The sequence below is a fragment of the Podarcis raffonei genome, chromosome 14 (assembly GCF_027172205.1).
Source record: "Podarcis raffonei isolate rPodRaf1 chromosome 14, rPodRaf1.pri, whole genome shotgun sequence".
NCBI classification, from domain to species: Eukaryota; Metazoa; Chordata; class Lepidosauria; order Squamata; family Lacertidae; genus Podarcis; species Podarcis raffonei.
Genome location: NC_070615.1, coordinates 21,139,143 through 21,158,764, shown reverse-complemented (window position 1 = coordinate 21,158,764; position 19,622 = coordinate 21,139,143). Strand labels below are relative to the sequence as shown.

The following is a 19,622-nucleotide window of genomic DNA, read 5'->3' as shown; positions in this document are numbered from 1 at the left end:
GAAAGGTCTCTTTAAGATGTTCTCGGTCAGAGAGTATGCCAAGCATGCATTTCTAATATCTGGGTGGGCAAACACTAATGGAAATTTAAATTCTACAGAGACTTAGAGAATGTGCTTCGGAAAACGTTTCCATTTGGCAGCTTCCGAAGTGTGAATGTGTGGTCGACCTGGAGGGAGCGAGAAAATGTTAGGAGAGAGGGAGAGGCGTGGCCTGCTTGGATGTGAAGCACTGTGTGGTTGTTGGTTGCCATGGTGCTGGTGGCAAAACGAACCAATGAGAGACGCACACTCTAGTTGTCCAGCCGAGGATAATGGCCCTTTATTGTAACTCTAAATTGGCTCAGGAACTCCAAACCAAAAGCAGCAGTTCTGGAATTATATTAAGGGGAAGGATTAAAATCCATAGAGTAAGGCAATTTAGACTTCCCTTTCTCAACAAAACTGGGCTGGGTTGGCACCACCCTTGGATCAACCCTGACTTTTTTTTTTTTTTTTGCCTGTGGGCTAGCAAAAGGAAAATGAAAGTTTGGGGGTCAGAAATGGCACAGGCAGGCGGTTCCAGAAGCTTCTTCAGGTGGGCTAGAAATCCACACAGACCAAAAACCAGAGAGTTGGACCACTCCATGGCAAACAGAAAAGGCCCAGAAGGTGCTGCGGAAAGCTGGATTTATTTTTAGAGAATGACCTGACATGTTTCAAGCTTTACAGATCTTTTTCAATGGTGTGTTTTTCCCTTTTGCAACTCTTTCAGAGAGACCAGATTATTTTTCTTCAGCTGGTTTACCTCTCTGTCAATGATTCCTTTGGATATTTTTCTCTCAATTTGCCTAGAAATCTATACTGCCATGAAGGCTTGAGAGGAGGGTGGCTGAACACCCCCACAAATGACAACCATCCACTTAAGATCAACCAGTTTTAATTAATTTTAACACCAGAAATAACTAGCTCCTGACACAGGCCTACCTTAAACACAAGCAGACAGCCCAGACTAAGCCAGTCCCTAGTAAAGAAAAGAAGCCTCTGACCATATATGAGCAATGTATGGACTTGGCAAGTCACCAGGGGATTTGGAGACAACCACAGCAAATACCTTCTCTATAGCCTAGTTCTGAATGAGGTAGCAAATACATTCAGTTTCTTTTGTGCAAGACGTTTTTCTAAATGGAAGAATACTTATCTATGTAAACCCCCACCTGCAAACTTAAGTGGTACAGTCCAGGCACAGGTTTACCATCTCAGAGGCAACTTGGCTTAGGGGCCCTGGCTTTCCTGACATGGCACACAGATGTTATTGAAGGATCACAATAAAACATAGGGAATGGAAGGGCTCTGTTAAGCTCTCTCATTTTTGTGTCGCTCCAGAAACATTATGCTCTTTAAGAAGCTGTCTGGCAACTAATCCATTGGTCCATTTAAAGGTGGTTAAATGGACTAATCCATTGATTTTCATTTAAAGGTGAATCTACCTAATTTGCACTTCCTGAAGCAATATGAAAATTGGAAAAAAAGCCATCTTTCAAAATTCACACTTGTACAAATTCTGTGATGTGCTTCACCAACCAAATAATATATAGAAAAATGCACATTCTATGATCTCCCAACACCCTTTCTTGTGTGACTCTCAGAAGGGGTCCTTGGGTATGTTGAATCAATGATGTTTAAGAATTAAAATATCAAGTCGTTATATCCCCCAGCGGAGTAAAAAAGAGAGGTATGATGGTGCAGATCTACCAAATAAGTAGAAAAGGAGCTTTATGGCTGAACAAGGCAAAGATGCACAAATGCATTTGTAGATCGGTATGCTTGGAAAAATAGGAATTTGGATGCAGTTCCATGCAGCTCCAGGGGTGTTATAAATGAGGCTTAAAACAGTTTTTAATGTATAAGTATAAAACCTGCATTGGCGAGAAAGCTCAGTTCTATTACAAATGCCTTATTTGTGCTTTCTCTGTTGCATTTACAATGCTCATACAATCACATAAATAGTGCATGGGAGACTACAATGCAATATGAACTTTTGTATATGAAAAAGTTTATGACGACTGTAATGGGATCCTTACCTTGACTGGCAGGGGTGCACATTACATCTTCTGACCTGAGGCTCGGGACGGGTCACCCGCTGGCAGGCACTGTCGTTCACCAGTATCATAGTCTTGTTAACAACCCGTGTACAGGACACAATGGTTTTACGTTCTCCTGGATGCAAAATGGGGGCAGCGATGTCATTCATTAAATTATCTAAATGTTTCTTTTTCTCCACTAAAAGAAATGTCTTGTTTGCTGAATTCCACTTGGTTGTGAACATGTCCCTATCTTCCAACATGGCTACTTTCCCCAGCAACACCCCATGGATATGGGACTCCAAGCCAAAGAGCACTGCAAGATAACTCTTCTGAGCGGTTGAATCTAATTTCACCCATATCCATTATCTGGGAGCCTTTGAAGCTCGCTAATTTGGAATGGGGCTTTCTCAGCTCCGAGGCCTGGTATCTGTCCGCTACAGTGTTGTTGTTGTTTTAGAAAAGCTTTTCTTCTTCAATTCTGAAATGCTTCAGTTAAGGATTCAGATGGGAGAGAACTTGCTGTGCATGATCTGATCAAGGGGACTGAGGAACTCCCCTATGAGGAAAGGTTACAACATTTGGGGCTTTTTGGTTTAGAGGAAAGGTAAGTAAGAGGTGACATGATAGATTGTAAACCACCCTGTGATCCTTGGATGAAGAGCGGTATAGAAATTTTATAAACAACAACAACAACAACAACAGAATACCGTAAATTTATGTCTGGCATAGAGAAAGTGGATAAATAGATGTTTTTCTCCCTCTTTCCTAACACTAGAACTTGGGGACATTCAACAAAGCTGAATGTTGGAAGATTCAGGACAAAAGAAAGTACTTATTTACATAGTGTTTTGTTAAACTATGGAATTTGCTCTCACAAAGGGCTACTGGCTACGATAGATATACTCTCCTTCCACATTTGGAAGCAGTAATGATTCTGAATACCAGTTGCTGGAAACCGCAGGAGGGGAGAGTGGTCTTGCGCTTGGGGCCTGCTTGCAGGTTTCCCAGAGGCATCTGGATGGCAACTGTGAGAACAAGATCCTGTACTAGATGGGCCACTGGCCTGATCCAGCAGGGCTCCTCTTATGTCCTAGGATTGATCCCTGGTATCTCCTGCTTAAAAGATTTCGGATAGCATGGTTGGAACTACCTCTTTGCCCAAGACCTTGGAGATACATTATCAGTGAGACAAAGACAGCTGCAAGGTTGAGTACTGTTCTGCAGGCCTTCTACACTAATGGACCGCCTTAGATAAATTATTTTAAGCAAACAAAATCTTTACCTCCTCCACACTGCACACTACAACCTTCCCATCCGCTGTGGGTCCATATGTACAAGGAGTCCTGATGATGATCTGGCTCACTTCTGTTTTCAGCAGAGTAGTTCACAGGAATGGTGTATTCATAGTGGATCCCATAATTCTGGTCATGGAATAACAGCACCTAGTTGAGAGCATAGGAGACAGACAGTTGTTGAGGCTGGCATGTGTGGGGTGGGGAGGCAAGACATATAAATGGAAACCACCAAAATGGCAAAGCAACCAATAATAATATTAATAAAAGGTTTAGGTCAAGGGATTTATGAGTGAAATATAAACAACACGGTCTACTTCTGGGGAGTAGAAGCCCTGTGGTTGCAAATCCATCTCCACAGAGGAGATCATCTGGAAGGAAAGGATATTTGATCTACTGTAAAACTATGTGTGTATAAAAACCTTGAAACCTAGATTTAAATTTATTTAGTTATAAAAATATTTACATGCCACAATTCATTAAAAAGATCAGAATGGTTTACAACAATTATACATAAAACCATTAAATAAGAACAATATTAAAAAGTTAAAATCAGTAATCACCTACCTATTATGGAAAGATATATTCTAAATCGCCCACATAAGTCTTTATTTCTTGTGATGCTGCAGGGGTGCTGAGCTAGCTGAGAATGAAAGCAATCCTCTACCCTTGCTATTGTCCTTCTAGCAACTGGCATTTGATGGCACATTCCCTCTGAACTTGGAGGACTTTTGGATTTGAAGAGTTTGGATTTGATATCCCGCTTTATCACTACGCGAAGAAGTCTCAAAGCAGCTAACATTCTCCTTTCCCTTCCTCCCCCACAACAAACACCCTGTGAGGTGAGTGGGGCTGAGAGACTTCAGAGAAGCGTGACTGGCCCAAGGTCACCCAGCAGCTGCTTGTGGAGGAGGAGGGAAGCGAACCCGGTTCACCAGATTATGAATCTACCGCTCTTAACCACTACACCACACTGGCTCTTATGACAGTGTAATGCTTTAGAAACTGTGCATTGTAGTTTCATATTGTTTTATTGTCCTCATTATATGCTGTGCCAATCTGGCAGGGAAAAGGCAGCTTGTAAAGGCCTATAAATAAATAAGATTATACCTTTAATGTGAAACTTGCAGTCTCAACTCCCCACACCTTCCCCAAGTTTGCTGCTGGCAACTCAGCTAGAAGTAATTACGACTGCAGGAAATGTGAAAACCAACCAAGCTTACTCTTAAAGCGACTCATTAATGATTCTGTTGAATTAAGATGCCATTGACTGTACAAGTTTAAATTTGTTTGGGAGGGTTCAGGTGTGCTGGAAGGTGTGCTAGTACTTGGAACAGGTTGGAATGAAGACGGGAAGGCCAGGGGGATGGGCGGGCAAGCAGGCAGGTGACACTGTATCTCATTGCAGTGAAATGGTACATGAGTTTATTGAAACAGCCGGAGGTATTAAGGAGCCCATTGAACAAATCAAGCCATAAATAAACATGGTAGTGTGTTGTCTAATGTGTGGTAGGGAACGGTGCCAACTAGAACTGATCTGCTCCTCTGACAGCTTGAGGCATCTGCTACTGCTTAGACTTTGTGGAATGAGACAAAATAGGTAAAACCAAATGCTGCCTTTTATAAGGTTGCACAGAGAAGCTAATGAACACCACCCATGTAACAGTGGAGGCTGCTCCATTAGGGGAAATGGAGCACTACTCCAACAACCGTAGTCTTCCCTTAGTACAGGCATAGGCAACCTTCGGCCCTCCAGATGTTTTGGACTACAATTCCCATCATCCCTGACCACTGGTCCTGTTAGCTAGGGATCATGGGAGTTGCAGGCATTGCCTATGCCTGCCTTAGTAGGTCTCAATTGCTTGCCTTCTTTATTACCTCCCATTGCCCCCAGCACCTGATTTCTCAGAGGTAAGTCATCTCTAAACACTGAAGTTCTATTTAGTTATCCTGGCCTATGACCATTAACAATTTTATTCTGTGAACCACCCTGAGAGCTTATGATAAAAGGCAGTATAGTGGTACCTCAGTCCTGTTTACGAACGATTCACTTTACGAACTCCGCAAAACCAGAAGTAGTGTCCCGGTTTGCGAACTTTACCTTGGTCTAAGAACGGAATCCAAATGGTGGAAGGGCACCAGCGGTAGGAGGCCTCATTAGGGAAAGCGCGGCTCGGTTTAAGAATGGTTTCAGTTTAAGAATGGACTTCCGGAATGGATTAGGTTCGTAAACCGAGGTACCACTTTATATAAATTCAAAGAGGGGAGAAAATGGTTTCTTGAAAGTAGTATCATGCTTTAAAGGGAGCATTGCACAACACAAAGCCCAAATGTCACCTTGCTTGACAAAGTGCTTGCCAGGAGAGGTGAAGCTGAGCATTTCTGACACAGAAAAATTATTTTTTTGCTACAGTCTTTCAATCTCCCCACCCCCAACAGCAAGAGGATGCTATGTCAGGTACATATGGGAATAGTTACTAGGCATTCATGGAAGATAAGTCACTCTCGTCATGTTCAACTGGAAATTAGACAAAAAAATTCATTTTTTCCTGTAAAAAAAACAAACCCCAAACTAAACCAAGTGTGAGGAACCTCTAGATGTTGCTGAACTACAACTCCCACCATCACTGTCCATTGGCGATGCTTTCTGGGGCTGATGAGAGTAAAGTAATGCTGCCTCAAAGTAAATGCGTTCTACTAATTTTTAACCTAGCACAAATGAGATCAAAGTGGAAAGTGAAAAAGAAACATACTTTTGAGGTAATTGAAGGACGACCACTTTTGTACTTGGTCCCCAAATATCCTGTAGAACCTTGAAGACATGGCTATAGACACTTGCATTTTGCAGAGAATACTCACTGCATCCGCCACCTCACAGCTGTGGTGCCCCCTGCGGCTCCATGCCCATGGGGCTGAACCGGTCCCCCATTTGTTTGTTGTTTAGTCATTTAGTCATGTCCGACTCTTCGTGACCCCACGGACCAGAGCACGCCAGGCACTCCTGTCTTCCACTGCCTCCTGCAGTTTGGTCAAACTCATGCTGGTAGCTTCGAGAACACTGTCCAACCATCTCATTCTCTGTCATCCCCTTCTCCTTATGCCCTCCATCTTTCCCAACATCAGGGTCTTTTCCAGGGAGTCTTCTCTTCTCATGAGGTGGCCAAAGTATTGGAGCCTCAGCTTCAGGGTCTGTCCTTCCAGTGAGCACTCAGGGCTGATTTCCTTCAGAATGAATAGATTTGATCTTCTTGCAGTCCATGGGACTCTCAAGAGTCTCCTCCAGCACCATGATTCTAAAGCATCAATTCTTTGGCGATCAGCCTTCTTTATGGTCCAGCTCTCACTTCCATACATCACTACTGGGAAAACCATAGCTTTAACTATACGGACCTTTGTTGGCAAGGTGATGTCTCTGCTTTTTAAGATGCTGTCTAGGTTTGTCACCCTGCAACATTTCTCTGAAAATAGGGAATTTTATTCTGTATCAGGAGGATTCTCCCGCGTTTGATCTTGCTGCACACTTATACGTCATATACACCTGTACAGCTGTCACCTTGAGCCAATTACCTCTCAGCCTAACCTACCTCACAGCATTTTTGTAAAATAAAAAATGTGCGAGGGAAGGGATCATGTACAACACCTTCAAGAGAAGGTGAGGAAGGGCCAGCTCTCCAGTAGCTGTTATGAGCTGCCCAAAAGACAAGGCCAGCGGCAACCACAGAAACGCAATGGGATGCTTCCTCGTAGTCGCCATCGTCATTGTTGCTCAGGAAAAGCACCTGCTGACCCAGAGCCTGGTGCTAGCAGAGCTGGCAGGGGAAATAGGGACATTCCAGGATCAAATCAGAAGCAGGGGTGGCTTCTGTAATTCTAGGACCATCCTGGGCAAATTGGGATACTTGGAGGGTATGTTGTCCCCGCAGCACCACTATATCTGCCTCTGCGAATACCACCAGTGACTACGGGGTGGAAAAATTCACACTCCTAACTCTGGGTTCAGGGACGCGGGTGGCGCTGTGGGTTAAACCACAGAGCCTAGGGCTTGCTGATCAGAAGGTCGGCGGTTCGAATCCCTGCAACGGGGTGAGCTCCCGTTGCTCGGTCTCTGCTCCTGCCAACCTAGCAGTTCAAAAGCACATCAAAGTGCAAGTAGATAAATAGGTACCGCTCCGGTGGGAAGGTAAACGGCGTTTCCGTGCGCTGCTCTGGTTCGCCAGAAGCGGCTTAGTCATGGCTCCCTCGGCCAGTAAAGCGAGATGAGCGCTGCAACCCCAGAGTCGGCCACGACTGGACCCAATGGTCAGGGGTCCCTTTAAGTCTGGGTTCAGGCTAGTTGTTTATGCCCCAGGCCTGGTCCTGAGAGTGTGCTAATCCATTGCTGCTTAATTGTTTTGTTTAAGGTTGGGTGCTAAGTGTTAAGTGAAGGTGCTGAGGGCTGAGAGTACTCCAGCAAACATCTGCTTTGGTCTGGTAGATCCTGCCTTCATGAAGACGTTCGGCCAGATAACCCTTGAGGCCCTTCCAGTCCTTTTAATTCTATGAAAGCAGGCACTCATCGCCTTAAAAACTTTTTTGTGTGTGCTGATCTATACGAAAACAGACAAATATCTTTTGCAAGATGGGGAGAAATAAAAGACACATCTGTAGCTACAGAAGGAGCTTTATTAGTCTGAGTTGGAAGCCAAAGCTAAGACAAACCAGACAATAAGCTATAGTTTTAAAGCTTTTTGCAGGATCCAAAACACTCGGCACTCGCCAGCACAAGACGTGAAGCCCCACCCTGCTCTTATTTAAGCAAACAAGATGCTAACGACATTGCTGTACAGCTCGGAGGAAGCCGTCGTATTTGGAAGCATCTCGTGGGCTGAGATGGCCTCCAGTTGCCAAGTGGAGCTCTGAAGCAGATCTAGCTACACAAACACTCATTTATCCAAGGAACATACTTACAGTAACATATTTGGAGAAATGCCTTGGGTATTTAAAGGAGGGGGAAAAAGAGGGGGAAAGGCAAGCTCCTTCTTTAAAAAAGAAAAGGAGAGAGAGAGAGAGATCTTTATTATCTCAATCTGGGAACAAGGCTAGAGAATCTAAGGGCTCATATGAAATAGATTTCATGCCATTGTTTGGCTGTGTGGGTAATTGGGTTTCAAACAGAGGTCAAGATGTCTTCACTCAGGTGATTTGCGCTTTGTGAGTCAATGCTGTTCTAACAGTCTTCAGAACAAGTGGTTTTCAAACTGCATTCCAGGGAACCCTGAGGACCCTCGGAAGCTGCAGAGGCCCTCAATGAGAAGATCGGTAATGGGGAACAGGTTTCCCTGAAAAACAACCTGTTAGGTGGTCACGAGTTCTACATCACAAAGAACAGCCCTCCCTTTGAAGGACTGTCAGAGGACAGCCACCCCACCACTTTGAAGGCACTCCATATTTGAAGAGCTGCCAGGTATGGTTTAAAAATTAAGAACATTAACAAATCTACAATTTTATGATTCTAAGGGAGAACATCAAGGGCCTTGAAGATGCCCATCAAACATTAACAGCACTTGGACAGCAGAATGAGCAGGGACAACACTCACCTGGTCATGGTCCTCATCTGTACTGTTAAATTAACATCGATGCATATGGATTAGTGTGAGCATATTTTATTTCTGGTAATATAATCCTTGTTTTTTCTTTTGCAAATATATCAGTGGCTAAATTGCAGCCAACCTAGGACTCACTTATCTTCCTCTGCAATGTGCAACTGCAGAGGACTCTGTGGGGACACGTTGGACTGTGGTCCCTTGTGGGGCAGAGATAAGGCAAAAAGGCCTAGTGAGTGTCTTGCATGAACCAAGTGTACCTCTTGCAATATGCTCCAGAATCTTTCCATGATGCACTGGATTTCTGTGGCATATGCTCACCAGGCAAATGAATGTGGAAAAGGTTCCTTGAAGTCAGAAAGTTTGGAAACCAATGGCGCTTTCCAAGTGTTTTTGACTACAACTCCCATTAGCCCCAACTGGCATGACCAATGATCAGGAATGATAGTAGTTGCAGTCCAAAACATCTGGAAGGCAACAAGTTTAAAAGACTGGTTTAAACAATGCTGACTATTCTTCCTCTTTATTGTGATTATTTTCGATTTAAGCTGCTTTTCAGACAGGTTATTGAAGTTGAAAACAATAAAAGCAACATATTAAGAACAATATAATAATAATAATAATAATAATAATAATAATAATAATAATAATATCAAATCATAAAGAACACATAATTAAAGTCCCAGACATAAATACAACCATCTGTTTTGCTTTTTCTGGAATATAAATTACAATCAGCTCACATATCTCATATTAAAGATATCATTGCTGGCTTATCATTAATTTTCAGAACTCTTTTGGGTGTTCTGCTTTTTCTTTGCAGATACCTTCCATTAAAAGAAGCTTAAGTTTGATATAACAGTTCACGTAAATACCCGTATCTATGGTTTAGTTTTGGAACTAACCCTACCTACTAAATTTTTATTGCACCCTTCTTGCAAGGAGATCATGGTGTTCAAGATGGGCTTATCCCATTTTAACCTCACAACAGCCCTGACAAGCACCATATTTTTCACTCTATAAGATGCACCAGACCACAATACGCACCTAGTTTTTGGAGGAGGAAAACAAGAAGAAAAAAATATTCTGAATCTCAGAAGCCAGCACAGCAAGAGGGATTGCTGCGCAGTGAAAGCAGCAATCCCTCTTGCTGTTCTGGCTTCTAGGATAGCTGCGCAGCCTGCATTCGCTCCATAAGACGCACACACATTCCCCCTTACTTTTTAGGAGGGAAAAAGTGAGTCTTATAGAGCAAAAAATACGGTACATTACCCTTTGCTCAAGTACATTACCAATTGCTCAATGTTACCCAGTTTCATGGCCTATCCAGAGAATTAGAACCCAGATCTTCCTTTTCCAATTTGAATGTTACAAACTACACCACACTAGTTTGGAGGCTTCTATCTGTCTTTGATGCTTGTATGTCAGTTACTCTTGTAAGTGAAGAAGGAAGTAGTTAATACTGAACACCAAAAAAACAATTCTACCATGATGAAACACTGAAAGCAGACAATGAAAAAGCATTAAATTACCATCAAGTGGAGTGGTATTTTAGTTGGTCCTTTGGCTGAGATTTTCTCCCATAGACCTCTTCTCACATACCGAACAGTGGTTCCTGCAATCTGAAACTCACCAGGAAGTTCGATTTTCCAGTCACTGTTAATGGATTTCTTACTGGAATCTTTCAAAGCTGGAAAGAACCAAACAGCATGGGATGAAACAGAAAGCAAATACCTCACCAGAGAGAAACTGCTGTTGTCCAATTTCATTTAGGTTGACAGATGTTCCTTTTCTGGGTCCTAAGAGATTATCCTAAGTGTTCCTCATTGTCATGTCTCAGCCAGGGGATTCCTCATCAGAGGATGACCTGAGGTCCAGCATTACAAAAAAACACAGAATCAGGCTCTATTGGCTGGCAAGGAGCCAGAATCCTTAGATGAAGCTGAGGAGGTGTAATTTGCATCATAAGTGAATTCAGCCTCTGGCGTTGAGGCCAAACAAGTGCTACTCCAAGGGAGAGACGGCACCTCAAACACAGGCCTCCATCCAAATAATGTGCATGAAGATGTGTATATTGTAGGGAAATGACCATAAAACACTTATATTAGTGAAAGTATATAATATTTAAATATATAAAAATGAGACAGCCTGCTTGCAAAAATGTGTGTGTGTGTGTGTGTGTGTGTAAATTGCTTATAAAAATATGTATATTAGATAAATTTACACAAAGATGGTGATAAATTTTCACGAGGACTTTTAAAAAAAATCACAATCTACTGTGGAAATGTGGAAAACTAACGACTGGGAAAACGAGAAACAGAGAGAAATACAAAATGACAGATTCATCCAGCCCTAGTAGAAAGAATTAATGATGGACAAGCCCTGTTAAAATGTGGAATTGGACTCAACCAAAGAAGCTATTTATCAAAATAAGAATAAGGGTCAAGAAATAGCTTGGTTTCCCCAGGCCCAGCTACGAACCCTTTTCATTATCAGAAGTGCAGTGAAATCTGAATTCCTCACTCAATCCACCCATCATATGGACCCCAACCTGTATCATCTGGGAGATCCTTCCGTGACAGATCTCTCCCCTCTATTACCGGTACCTGGCTGTGGCCGTATGTAGGACTTTCCCTATTTCCTTACTTGGGCTGCTTCTATGGCAGTTTTAGGGGTGGTGGTGGTGGGAGCAGCAGCTGCTAGAGCCAGGTAGAGGGATGGGTGGGGGTGGAAGTGGGTATGGTAGTTATGCATCCTACTTTGCAAAGGATAGTCCTTTATTTCAGTGGCAAGGAACATTTTTCCAACCTGAAGGCTGCATTCCAGCAGTGGGTGAGGAAAGATGCAAAATATGGGTGGAGAAATGGATGTGAGTTTTACCTTTTGTACAATAGGCAACATTCCAGTCATGCAAAAGTTAGAGGTTTCTAAGCACACACCTCTCCACCCAGGCAAGCAAAACTGCATTCCAGTTGGGCCAAAACATTTGAGGAGGGTCGCTGACAGGTGTGTCCTGGGGAGGTTAGGACTAGGGAGAATCCAAAGGGCCGTACAGAGAGGACTAGGGGGCTGCCTTTGTCTCTGGGCTTGAGGTTCCCCTGCTTTATTTGAAAGGAAGATTTTAAAAATCCTAAGAAGGAATGAGTACCCAAAGTTGCCCATCTACAGTTAGCAGCACCCGGAGAGCCGACTGAGCTGGCACACAGGTCACCTGGCCCATAGTCTTTCCCCTACATAGCAAGATGCATTATACTGGTATTTAAATTATATTACTTATTTCTACATGTGCATCTATTAGAACGTGCAAATTATATACAAATACATGTCATCGCCTTTCCTATTTTTCAGGGAGCAGAGGTTTCTTCTTCAGCTCAGATGACAATGCTTGCTTCGGATAAAGCCAAGGACTTGCAAAAGTTGGCAACATCACTACAGAATATGCAAATCCCTAATATGTCTATTCCACCCTGGGCTCCTTTGGGAGGAATATAAATTGAATAAAGAGAATATTATGCAAAGGGAAATATATTCATCTTCACGTCACCAAACATATATTATGCTAAGCTCTCTTCCAGATCACCGGTAGCAATGCAAAGGGTGAAAAATGTAATCAAGTACGTATCATTTGTGAACTGAAAGCAACAGCAAATATCAATCATATTCGCTGGATTGATTTTCATTCTGAACATGGGACAAATAAGCGAACATTGGCAATTTCTGTTCCCATTTCAGTTTACCCTAACCCTATTGCATAACCTTAATCATGTTGCCTGGACAGACCTGAAAAAACTTTATAATCATTATTGATATGGCACCTTTTATATTAAGTTTCTCATTACTTTAACTGCAGCTCCTGATTTTAATTAAACCACTCAAAGCTTATATAGCCCGAAAGCCAATAACTATATTTATCCATGTCTGGCTCTTTGAAACATCTCTTTTCCTCCTGGATATGAATTGACCCCATTGGTCTGTCTTCCAAGCTTGCGTCAAAGTCCAGTCTTTTGCTCAATTCAGACTCCTTCCAATTCGCTTCCCTGCTTTATGGATACAAATTATAAGGCATTTCCTGTTCAAGGTAGTTTGCAACGGCAACTAAGTCAGGCGGCGTGGGATGGACGTAGGAGGAAAGAAACTGCTCCCAGCAAATGGAACATCAATTCAACGTGAAGCTGGGTTCATTTCCAATGCGCCCTACCCAGTCCACAGTGGAAACAAGACCTCCTTGGCCTAAGCTTTGAGAGTGTAATTAGCTCCAGCCCTCACTCCAAGCTTAAACACAGCTATGTTTGCACAAACCTGAGGCCTTATTAAAGTTACAGTGGCAGGAAATTGTAGTACTTTGATTTCCTAATTATTCTGCTTACCCTGTTGGATTCTTGCCCATGTTCTGCTGCAAGGCTTTGATAACAAAGCAGTCAATCTCTGAGCTCAGAGGCAGCAGTAGACTTTAGAATGAACAGGGAAGTCAGTCAGCAGGCCCTGCCCATGTAACAGAGTGAGGCAAAATGCCCACAGGATTTAACTGACATGTAGTTTCTCCCTAGTCTTGTATGTAAGCATGGTAGCCATAGGTGATCAAAAATTCCATGCATTTGAGCAAGTGGGCTATGTCCTGCCATCCACCCCATGCTCTGCATGGAAACCAAGGAGGCTGGTAGAGAAAGGAAATCTTAGAAATACGAATGAGCAAATCTATCAGTTATCAGCTTTCATTCCGTTCTCCACATTTCCACACCATTTTATTTTCCTATGCAAAGCCTTCAGTGTTTTAAGATGAATTCTCCTAAGATACACATTCTTTTGTGCAATTTTGCCAAATACACATTTATGTAAACCAGTTTTCCTCAATTTTCACTAATATATGCATTTTCCTGTACACTTCACCTAGCATTATATAAAGTTTTGTACACATTACTTGGCAGAAGAACTGTACAGTGGACGCTTGTGTTGCGAAAGTGATCCATGTGGAAGGCACGTTCTGTGCATGCACGGGTTGCGATTTGGCGCTTCGGCGCATGCGCAAAGTGCAATTTAGTGCTTCTGTGCATGCGCGAGCGCCGAAACCTGGAAGTAACCGATTCCGGTACTTCTGGGTTTGGCGCGGTGCGCAACCCAAAAACACACAACCTGAAGCATCTGTAACCCAAGGTATGACTGTACTGCAAAATGCAAAGTGGTGCAAATTTTGAAGGATAGCTCCACTCCGCTTCTCATACAGTGGTACCTCTGGTTACGAACTTAATTCGTTCTGGAGGTCCGTTCTTAACCTGAAACTGTTCTTAATCTGAGGTACCACTTTAGCTAATGGGGCCTCCCATTGCCACCAGTGAACGATTTCTGTTCTCATCCTGAGATAAAGTTCTTACCTGAGGTACTACTTCGGGGTTAGTGGAGTCTGTAACCCAAAGTGTTTGTAACCCGAGGTGTTTGTAACCCGAGGTACCACTGTATTGTTTCAGAAAGTGCAAATTAAATGTGCACTGAACTGAATTTCTTCCCCACCCCAACACAAAAATTGCTTGAGGGAGCTCTCCATTCCTCCTCTGTTCTCTGCCAGCCCCCAGCAGACCAGTAATTCTTTTTGCAGGCTAGTAACTTTTGTAGCATTTCCTCTCTCTTCCCATGCCCCATCTCCATCCTGATTCTGGACGGAAACATAGCTGCCCATCTTTGCTACTACCACTGTGGTATCCACAGGTAAGCTATCATCTAATTGGGGGGAAAGATGGAGGGATTTAGAAAAAGGCTTTGTGGTTGCCAGGCAAACTGCAAGCAGCAATTCCCAGTCATTTCCACTTGGTCCAGCTGGGGTTTTATTGGAGCAGGATAAAAGATTTATTTGAATATGGGCAGGGCAACTTTATCACCACGGTTCCAAAGCCTGTTTTTTTGGACATATCAGTGAGCAAATAGCAAAAGAAAAAAAGGGTGTATTTTAAGAAAGTTTGTTGCTGTTGCTTTAAAAAAACGTTATGATAGCAATGTTATCAACATAGGACAAAGAGACATCCCTTCAACACACACACACACACACACACACACACAGAGAGAGAGAGAGAGAGATTTTGGCAGGCACATCTAATACACAGGCCCATTGAATATGTTTATAGCAACAGCAAGCAAAACCACTATGATTTTTCACATTCAGGATAAAGTCAGATGGAATAATTTCAGCGCAGTGGGGTTGTTCTGAAAGCACCTTTGCTGCATTCAGTCTGAAAAAAAACCACAAAACTAGAGCCCTAAAAGGAAAAAATAAACAGTTCTGCACATCCGAAGCATAAACAGGATCTGTGTTGTGCTGATTAGCTGGCCCATCTTGATACCAACCCTCCCCCCACCCCCAAATTTTTGCCATCCCATTTTTGGAGCACTTTGACCTTTACTTTTAAAACAACAACTGTACACCATATTATAAAGACATTTACTCCTTATACATCACACCTATTTTAATTAATTTCCCACAGAGATCTGATAATTTTTACAGCTCCTTCCTCTTGTCAGATTTTGCTAATGAAATTACCACAAAAGTGGCAAAATTTTGTGTATCAGCATGCATTACTAGGAGTTAGATGGTTAAAATTCCTTACTAACTATGGTAAAGGTAAAGGGACCCCTGACCGTTAGGTCCATTCGCGAACGACTCTGGGGTTGCGGTGCTCATCTCGCCTTACTGGCCGAGGGAGCCGGCGTACAGCTTCCGGGTCATGTGGCCAGCATGACTAAGTTCTTCTGGCGAAACCAGAGCAGTGCATGGAAACGTCGTTTACCTTCCCGCCAGAGTGATACCTATTTATTTACTTGCACTTTGAGGTGCTTTCGAACTGCTAGGTTGGCAGGAACAGGGACTGAGCAACAGGAGCTCACCCTGTCGCGGGGATTCGAACTGCTGACCTTCTGATCAGCAAGCCCAAGAGGCTCAGTGGTTTAGACCACAGCACCACCCACGCTACTAGGAACTAGATGGTTAAAACTCCTTACTAACTATGGTAGTGCTCAGTAATCCATCCTAAGCATGCCTGTGAACATATGACAATGCACACATATCTTAGGTTTTCTTGCTATGTGTTTAATTTGTAATAATCCTCTGTTTAGGGAAGTTTTTAATGACTGATGTTTTAATGTATTTTAAATCTTTTGTTGGAAGCCACCCAGAGTGGCTGGGGAAACGCAGCCAGGTGGGCAGGGTAAGAATGAATGAATGAATAAATAAATAAATAAATATTATCTGTTGGCCTGTAAATTGCAAAATTGCATTTGTTTGGATGCAATTTAGTGGCTGTTCTGTGATTGTAATAAAGAACTGAACTATCTATCTATCTGACAACAAATTATTGTAAAGATAAATGAATGTTGAAGCACTCAGTCTTTTTTTTTTTTAAAGGACCAGCCACAGAAAAAGGACTGCCACCTAGGCCAGCTTGCCCTGCAGATGCAATTTGAGCTACATTATGTCTGTCTTCACCCTAAGTGACATCTGACAAAGCTCAACTGGCAGTAAGCATCCAAATTAATCCAACCAAGACAAATAAAAATGCTGGCTTCCAAAAGCAGGACTTGCAATGCCCCAGAACACTGGCAGTCATTGTTCTCCAAAGCTTTGCTATGTCAAAGTCTTCTGTGTAGGCGTAATTTTAGTCCACAAAACTGGCTGCCGGGTAAGCAGAAATGAAAGCAGTAGCAGGCAAGAGATCAAAGAATGGCACACTGTAATCTTGGATGCTACTCAGCCTCCTGGAGGAGACGAACCTGAAAAAAGTGTTGTATTTGTTGTAGAATGCAGCTTCCTGAGCATCGCAGCTCCCATTTAAAAAATGACAAGTCTCTAGCTCTTACAGGTATGAAATAGGGCTGGGCGGGTGCGGGCAACGCCTAGACTAGAGAAATTACAAAAGCCAGAGAGATGGTTGACCATTTCTATTGATCAGAGGCTTCTTGCATAGACCTAAAGAACAACAAATGTGTTGACCTGCGTAATCCAAGGTTGCAAAATCGAAGTTTTTTTGGTATTCAATTTTGTCACCATCTCCCCAAAAACATAGCATATCTCTGTCACCTCAGGGTTTATTCACATTTGCAACTGCACCAACTGACAACACAGAAGGGGCTTTGATCAGCCACACGACATAGAGGAGATCACACACAAGTTAAGACAAGCATTTTGATGTGCAGCCTATATCATATCCATTTATTTTTAGCAACATTTTGCTCCTTTAGAAAGCTCAGAAGGGCAGATGTGGTGCTTCCACCTATGTATTGATGAACCCCACACTTGCTTAGCTTCACCATTCTTTGAGGATTACAAGCTCCTAGAGTCTAGACCAATCCCCTTGTAGGGATTGTAGGTGACAGTGCAACTGAACCGAAAGAACACCCCCTGCCCTGTTTATTATAATAAATTTATGTAGTATATTTGAATGCCCTCTTTTCAAGAAAAATCTTCCAAAAGCCAGCCATGCATCCAACATACAAGAAGACACAGTCTAAGGCAATAACATACCCTCGCTCTCTCACACACACCAATACTATATTTCAGAGCATTACTAAAATTGAAGGAAACCAGTTCTAAACCAGCATATTAAAAATATCAAAATCAGGCAGAAGTCGGGAAGTTCTGTAGCTCACATCTAATCAGTTGCTAACGGCAGTGGTAAGAAGGGAAGTTTTACTTAAGGCCTGTTTGAAACCCATAAGGGATGCGGCTTGTTTGCTGTCCCATGGAATTGCATTCCACAGTTATGCACCCTTTCCCATTCCTCTGTCAAATTTGTAAGGTTCTTGGTGCAGGGACATGTCCTCTTATTCTTACTCTGTAAAACTGTTGTGTACATGGATGTCAATAACCACACCCTATCATGGTGAATTCAGGTGGTGAGTGCAGACAGAAATGAAGCCAAAACAAGAAGGGAGGAACCAAAGTATTTAGGGAGACCTCAACAGTTGCAGAACACAAAAAAACCTGTTGCTGGTTTCTCTCTCCCACCCCTTTATTCTCCCCCAGCCATACCCCAGAGTCCAAGAGTGTCTGTTGGAGAAGTAAATAGAAAACTTTTCTATGGAGTGAATGGGGGAGTGGAAGGCTTGAGTTGCTTCAGTATCAGATGTGGCTCAGTAGCCACAGAATGTTGAAAAAGAAACACTTGAACAGGAGGGCATGACTGCCTGGTATCATTAACAAGAGCACTGAGCAGGGAGTGAGGAAAGGCCATGGTGGCTACTTATACATTGAAGAAAGGAAGTAAGAAATGCATTTCCACAAAGGCAGGCACATATTTACATATGCTTATGTACAGATGCAAATTTAAAAACAACTACTATATTTGAAATACAAAGACTATAGCAGTGAGGACTAGGGCCAGATAGCTTGTGTGCCTACTCAGTTTGCTGTCCAAGGTCAACTCTGAAACTCCTGCTCTCCTTTATTATGCGTCTTTTTATCTTTAAACTAGGAGGGATAACCCTTTAAACAGAGAATTCCTCCAAACACAGAAATACTCTCTGACAGTGCTTCAAAGAGAGGACACCTTGGCACCTCAGGAAACACTACAGCATCCCAGCTTTCAGTAACAGTGGTACTGGTAATGATAATGTTTAAACAATTACAGTTGTAGCTATCACTTGCCCCTAAAATCAACTCACATTTATCAGTCCTAAAAGGAGCCCTTGGAACGTTTGGGGATCACAGAGCAATGGCACATGTCAGCTAGTTACAGAAATCAATATTACTTCCTCTCTTACTTTGAGTTGTATCCCAAGTTAGTTGAACTTGGAGCAGACCCATATTAATTAATATGGGATAGTTTCTGCCTCACACTGGGCCCATGAAAGGGTTAAGCTGAAGCAGCTTCAACGAGTCCCCTGGTTAGGACTTCATTCTCCTCAGAAGGACTTAGAAGCACTTGTAGTCTTTGTTCTCTCCCAGGTTAGTCCACTTCTTTCTTTTGGAGGAATGAAGATACAGTGGTACCTGGGGTTACATACGCTTCAGGTTACAGACTCCGCTAACCCAGAAATAGTACCTTAGGTTAAGAACTTTGCTTCAGGATGAGAACAGAAATCGTGCTCCGGCGGTGTAGCAGCAGCGGGAGGCCCCATTAGCTAAAGTGGTGCTTCAGGTTAAGAACAGTTTCAGGTTAAGAACGGACCTCCGGAATTAATTAAGTACATAACCCGAGGTACCACTGTATAAGAGCAGGGACCATCTCTGGCTTCCAGCTCCCCAAACTCCAAGTGGTAAATCTTCCCAACAGGAAGATTCACACAATCTGCTTTCTTTCATTAACATGAGGATTGCATGTTTTGTTTCTGAGATTGTAACTGATTATTTTCTCTTGAAAACAATTTCGGAACCTCCTTTTTAAATCTTTCAGCTCACTGGATGGAAACATTTCTGTGACTTCTGATGTTTTGTCTGTAAAGTCTTTTACTTCTTTAAAAAGCATAGTGTACGTGGTTCATTTTAGCCTAAGCTTTTCCCCCTAGCAAACACATTGAACAGGTGGATGGGAGTGGATACAATTCTTGCCCAGGTTTAAAACTGCTTGGGGCAACCAGCCATTGTGAATCAATATCTCACCAAATCTCTCTCAATAATTAGTGAAGTCAATGAACTTAGATCTATTAATTTTGATGGGTCTACTCTGAGTATTTCTTGGCTGGAGACAATTCGCATAGCAAAGTAT

At 42.7% G+C, this 19,622-nt stretch overlaps 1 protein-coding gene across 2 annotated transcripts in view; it reads right to left on the bottom strand.

The window, feature by feature from the left end:
- Window positions 1-19,622, bottom strand: part of ADAMTS17 (ADAM metallopeptidase with thrombospondin type 1 motif 17) — a 174,230-nt gene that overhangs the window by 24,596 nt on the left and 130,012 nt on the right. For both annotated transcript variants that reach the window (XM_053364884.1, XM_053364885.1), the window contains 3 exons: window positions 10,470-10,627; window positions 3,346-3,505; window positions 2,061-2,196 (listed from right to left, as the gene is read on the bottom strand). In XM_053364884.1, the coding sequence (XP_053220859.1) occupies window positions 2,061-2,196; window positions 3,346-3,505; window positions 10,470-10,627 (454 nt within the window). The remainder of the gene's footprint in view (window positions 1-2,060; window positions 2,197-3,345; window positions 3,506-10,469; window positions 10,628-19,622) is intronic.